A 5,880-nucleotide genomic window follows, 5' to 3' on the forward strand; every position below is an offset into this window, starting at 1 on the left:
AAAGGGTTGCTTAGGGGGGGGGAGAAGGAAAGAGTGTTTAGGGGAGGGGGGTAAGGAAAGAAGGTTTAGGGGTAAGGAAGGAAGGTTTAGGGGGAAGGAAGGAAGGTTTAGGGGGAAGGAAAGACTACTTAGGGGGGGGAAGGAAAGACTACTTAGAGGTAAGGAAAGACTACTTAGGGGTAAGGAAGGACTACTTAGGGGTAAGGAAAGACTACTTAGCGGTAAGGAAAGAGTTACTTAGGGGGGGGTTAAGGAAAGACTACTTAGCGGTAAGGAAAGAGTTACTTAGGGGGGGGTTAAGGAAAGACTACTTAGGGGTAAGGAAAGACTACTTAGGGGTAAGGAAAGACTACTTAGGGGAGGGAAGGAAAGACTACTTAGGTGTAAGGAAAGACTACTTAGGTGTAAGGAAAGACTACTTAGGGGGAAGGAAAGACTACTTAGGGGTAAGGAAAGACTACTTAGGGGAGTAAGGAAAGACTATTTAGGGGTAAGGAAAGGGTTGCTTAGGGAAGGGGCAAGGAAAGAGTGTTTAGTAGGGGATGGAAGGAAGGACTGTTTAGGGGTAAAGGCAGAAGGTTTAGGGGGAAAGGAATGTTTCTTTCCTAGGTTATTAGAACAACAATATGGCCTGGTACTTAACCACCCGAAGGGGGGGGAAAAGGAATGTTGTGTTTAGGGGGGGGGGTAAGGAAACAGTGTCTAAGGGGGGGGAGTAAGGAAAGTGTGTTCATTGGGGAGGGTAAGGAAAGGGTGTTCATTGGGGAGGGTAAGGAAGGAGTACTTAGCGGGGGGAGAAGGAAAGACTACTTAGGGGTAAGGAAAGACTACTTAGGGGTAAGGAAGGAAGAGTGTTTAGGGGGGAAAAGGAAAGAGTGTTTAGGGGGGGGTGAATAAAAGAGTGTTTAGGGGGGGGTAAGAAACGATGTTTTCGGGGGAGGGAAGGAGAAAGAAGGTTCAGGGGTGGGGAAAGGAAAGAAGTTGGTTTAGGGGTGGGGAAGGAAAAAGTGTTTAGGAGGGGGTAAGGAAAGAGTACTTCGGGGGGGGTGTAAAGAAAGAGTTTCTAAAGGGGTAAGGAAAGAATAGTTGGGGGGTAAGGAAAGAGTGTTTTAGGGGGAGAAGGAAAGAAGGTTGTTTAGGGGGTGGGTAAGGAAAGAAGGTTCAGGAGGGGGAAGGGAAGGAAAGAGTGTTTAAGTGGGGGTGGAAGGAAAGACTGTTTAGGGGGGGGTAGGGAATGAGTGTTTAGTTGGGGGGGGTAAAGGAAAGAGTATTCTGTGGGGAGGGTCAGGAAAGAGCGTTTAGGGGGGGGGGGGGTAAGGAAAGACTACTTAGGGGTATAGAAAGACTACTTAGGGGTATAGAAAGACTACTTAGGGGGTAAGGAAAGAGTACTTAGGGGTTAGGAAAGACTACTCTTAGGGGTAAGGAAAGACTACTTAGGGATAAGGAATGAGGGTTTAGGGGAAAGGAATAAGGGTTTAGGGGAAAGGAATGAGGGTTTAGGGGGAAGGAAAGAGTGTTTAGGGGAAAGGAAAGAGTGTTTAGGGGGGGGGGGGGGGGAAGGAAAGGGAAACAACATACATATACACAACACAATTTCATCTTTCCAACTTCTTTTCTTCTTCTTACAGCTGATGTTTGTATCAAGAGTAAGAAGAGCGGTGATCAGGAGAAAAATATGTGTGAACGCTTACAATGTATTGTTGACTACTTAAAGGAAAGGGATAAAGCAACAGCATCAGGATCACCCAAACCAACGGTAAGGGAGAGGGGAAGGAGAAAGAGAAGACCATATATACATATATATGTATATGTACATACATATACATGTATGTATATACATATGTACATATACATGTATACATATACATGTATATGTATACGTATGTATGTATATATATGTATGTATACATATGTATGTATACATACATATGTATATATGCATATGCATTTATGCATATGCATATATATATATATATATATATATATTACTACTTATACAGATTGACTTTTGGGAGAAGGACAATGGCGCAGTAAAGGCACTGTGGGATGATTTGGCAAAAGCAATGACAACGGAAGGCACAAAAGAGAACGGAAATGTGGATTGTAAGGGATTGGATAAACCATCTGACAGGGCGGCATGCAATTTTTTGCATGCCGGCTTAAACTATCTGTATTCGACGGATACGACGGCGACGTCGTTGGCGTCGTCGACGACGTCAGTCGTCGACGTCTTAAAGAACAACCCATCGTTTAGACAAACGATGGGTTGTTTTTTACTTCATGCTTATGCAAAACACATGAAAGAAAAAGCTACTTGTCTTATTGATGATGGAATAAAGAAGGCATTCGATTCATGGCAGAACCCGGAAAACCAAACTGGAACTTCTTGCAATGGCACTGATAAAAATTGTATTCCATGCAAATGGGAACAGGACAACTATGATCAATGCAAAATTAACACAAATGGAGGCGCCCCCGCCACAGGGGAGCCTGTTGAGAACAAATTGAAGGGCATCATTGAGGAAGACAAGGAGAACCACGTTAAGACAATGGCAAAGAAAATAAACGAAGTGACCGCACTCTGTGACCAAGTCAAATGTGTTACAGCTCGATGGAGGAAACATAATACCAATGGCGGTAGCGATCGTACTTGGGTAAGGAAATAACCATTACACATATGCAGACATAAGTACATGCATACACGTACATGCACTCACATAAACTTACATACACTTACATAGACATACATGTGCACATACATATACGTATATGTATATACGCATATATGTATATACGTATACATGTATACATGTATACGTATACGTATGTATATATACGTATGTATGTATACATATGTATGTATACATACATATGTATATATGCATATGCATTTATGCATATGCATATATATATATATATATATACATATATATATATATTACTTACAGGAGGAAGTGTGGAAGGAAGTTGGAAAGGAAATCCCCAATGTTGGCGAAGCCCTCAAGAAAGCAACATCTGACGGAAATAAGAATGAGTTTGAACAGTACTGTAATGGTCTAAAGAGGGTGAATGGAGTGGAGCAGGGAAAGGAGGCTTGCCTCCTTATAGCAGCAGGATTAAAAAACCTCTACGACATCCAAGACAACGCCGACCATGTTAATGCATCGTTCCAAAGAACGATGCAATGTGTTCTTTTAAATGCCATTGCAAATAAATTAGAAAGACTTCCATGTAAAGAGGAAAGGAGTGTAACGGAAGGGATAAAGAAGGCATTTGAGAATAGTGAAAAAATTAAGGGGGAAAATAACTGCAGTAGTGATAAATGTTTTAAGTGTGATAGGTTTAAGACTCTCTCAACTTGCTATGTGAATAGTAACAGTGACCCCGTAAAGACGAAGGTGGATGAGAAGCTCGAAAATGAAGACACATTTAAGGAGAAATCTCTCGAGACAAAAATATGTAAGTACACCTCCTTTTTTTTTCTTTTTTTTCATTCTCTCCCCCCCCCCCCCCTCGTAACCAACCAATAACTGACACACATATTACCATTCATCTTCTTCGTTCGCCACCTTCTGTTCTATTAACAAACTTCAGGTAAACCGTGTACGGGGAGTGGCACTCTCTGCGATCAGTTCAAGTGTGTAGCGAAAAAGTGGGGAGCACTTAGGGGTCACAGTGATATTCCTCCATGGGTAAGTACTACGAACGAACTATGTACATATGTATTCACATGTTCACATATGCATGTATATATGCATTTATGCATATGTATAAATATATATATATATACCTCCCCTTTATTTTTAGGATAAAATGAGTGGCGACATCGGTGGGGTCCTAAACACACTCCTAACTAATATGCGGGATAAACAGAGTGAAGTTGCCACCTACTGCAGCGCATGGGACGATGACGCCCCGGGAAAAGCTAATAAAGCAGCTTGCTTGCTCGTTGCAGCAGGACTACAGCGCATTTCGTATTTTCAGCATGAGTATAAACCGTACCGGACTAATGGCGATTATAACCCCTATGATAACCAAGAGTATAAACAATTAGTTTCCTGCTTATTGTTGAAGGCAGTTGCTCATAGAATGAAGGAGGAGAGCAAAATTTGCAACATAGAGGAAGGGATTAAGGCCGCTTTCTCAAAGGCAGACGAAATTAAAAAAGAGAAATGCATAAATGGTAAACCCTGCATTGTTTGCACATGGGACGAGAATACTCAGGACTGGCTCAAAGACTGCAATATCAACAATGGCAAAGGCCCCACTGTCAATGTAAAGACCAAGTTGAATAAGTTGCTCACGCAGGAAAAAAATAAGCCCCACGTTGACTCCACCTTGAGTGCAATAACTAAGGAAGAAGGAAACAAAGGACCCACTTTATGTCCAAGATTACAGTGCTTAGCATCTCGAGTTCAAGCACTACAGACCCAGGGGCAAGCGGTAAGTATAATATAAAATGCATAAAAAGAGAAAAAATAAAAGAAAAAAAAAAAAAAATAAGTTCGTAAGGGTGTTAGAATAAGGTGGTAAGGGTGTTAGAATAATGTGGTAAGGGTGTCAGAATAAGGTGGTAAAGGTGTCAGAATGAGGTGGTAAGGGTGTCAGAATAAGGTTGTTGGAGTGTTAGAATAAGGTGGTAAGGGTGTTAGAATAAGGTGGTATGGGTGTTAGTATAAGGTGGTAAGGTTGTTAGAATGAGGTGGTAAGGGTATTAGAACAAGGTGGTAAGGGTGTTAGAATAAGGTTGTAGGGGTATAGGAGTAAGGTTTTATTGTATAGGAATAAGGCATTAGGGGTATTGGAATAAGGTGGTACGGGTACTAGAATAAGGTTGTAAGGATGTTAGAATAAGGTTGTAGGGTATAGGAGTAAGGTTGCAGGGGTGTCAGAAGAAGGTTGTAGGGGTGTTAGAATAAGATGGTAAGGGTGTTAGAATATGGTTTTAGGGGTATTGGAATAAGGTGGTATGGGTATTAGAATAAGTTTTTATGGATATTGGAATAAGGTTATAGGGGTGTTAGAATAAGGTGGTGAGGGTATCAGAACACGGTTATAGGGGTACTGTAATAAGGTTGTAAGGGTGTCAGAATAAGGTTGTTGGGGTGCTGGAATAAGGTTGTATGGTGGTTAGAATAAGGTTGTAGGGGTATTAGAATAAAGTGGTAAGGGTGTTAGAATAGGGCTGTGAGGGTATTAGAATAAGGTCGTCAGGGTGTTAGAATAAGGTTGTTGGGGTATTAGAGTAAGGTTGTAGGGTTATTGGAATAAGGTTGTAGGGTATTAGATTAAGGGTTTTAGGGTTTAGGAGTAAGGTTCCAGGGTTTAGGAGTAAGGTTCCGGGGTTAGCTTTAGTTGAGTAAGGGGGAAGAGAAAGGAAAAACTCCTCGCAGACAGAGACCGGATGGCAGGGGAAGCCTTACTGGATAGTACAGATAAACACGAAGAAGAAAAAAAAGAAAGAAGAAAAAGAAAGAAAAAAAAGAAAAATAAGAAGAAATGAGAGGGAAAGAGAAGGAAAAGAGAAGGAAAAGAGGAAGGAAAAGAGGAAGGAAAAGAGGAAGGAAAAGAGGAAGAAAGAGAAGGAAAGGGAAAGAGAAGGAAAAGAGAAGGAAAAGAGAAGGAAAAGAGAAAGAAAAGAAAACGACGTCAATAACCACCCTCTCCACAATAACTGACACACCAGGAAACAAAGGACCCTCTCTCTGTGACCGCTTACAGTGTTTATCAGCAAAAGTAGAATCACTAGCACAGCAGGCGCAGGGATCAGCACAGAGCAATGCGGTAAGTATAGTAAAATAGAAGAAAAAGGATTGAAAGGAATAAAAAAAGAAAAAGAAAAGAAAAAAAAAAAAAAAAAAAAAAAATTCAAATTCC

The 5,880-nt window shown here is 41.2% G+C and overlaps 1 protein-coding gene across 1 annotated transcript in view; it reads left to right on the top strand.

Moving 5' to 3' along the window:
• Nucleotides 1–5,880, top strand: part of PKNH_0000300 (SICAvar, type I (fragment)) — a gene marked incomplete at both ends in the record, with an annotated part of 11,617 nt that overhangs the window by 2,113 nt on the left and 3,624 nt on the right. Inside the window, 5 exons of the mRNA XM_039113431.1 lie at nt 1,632–1,759; nt 2,004–2,657; nt 2,952–3,462; nt 3,598–3,695; nt 3,811–4,446. Of these exons, the coding sequence (XP_038970097.1) occupies nt 1,632–1,759; nt 2,004–2,657; nt 2,952–3,462; nt 3,598–3,695; nt 3,811–4,446 (2,027 nt within the window). The remainder of the gene's footprint in view (nt 1–1,631; nt 1,760–2,003; nt 2,658–2,951; nt 3,463–3,597; nt 3,696–3,810; nt 4,447–5,880) is intronic.

Source organism: Plasmodium knowlesi (assembly GCF_000006355.2).
Source record: "Plasmodium knowlesi strain H genome assembly, contig: PKNH_00_2, whole genome shotgun sequence".
NCBI classification, from domain to species: Eukaryota; Apicomplexa; class Aconoidasida; order Haemosporida; family Plasmodiidae; genus Plasmodium; species Plasmodium knowlesi.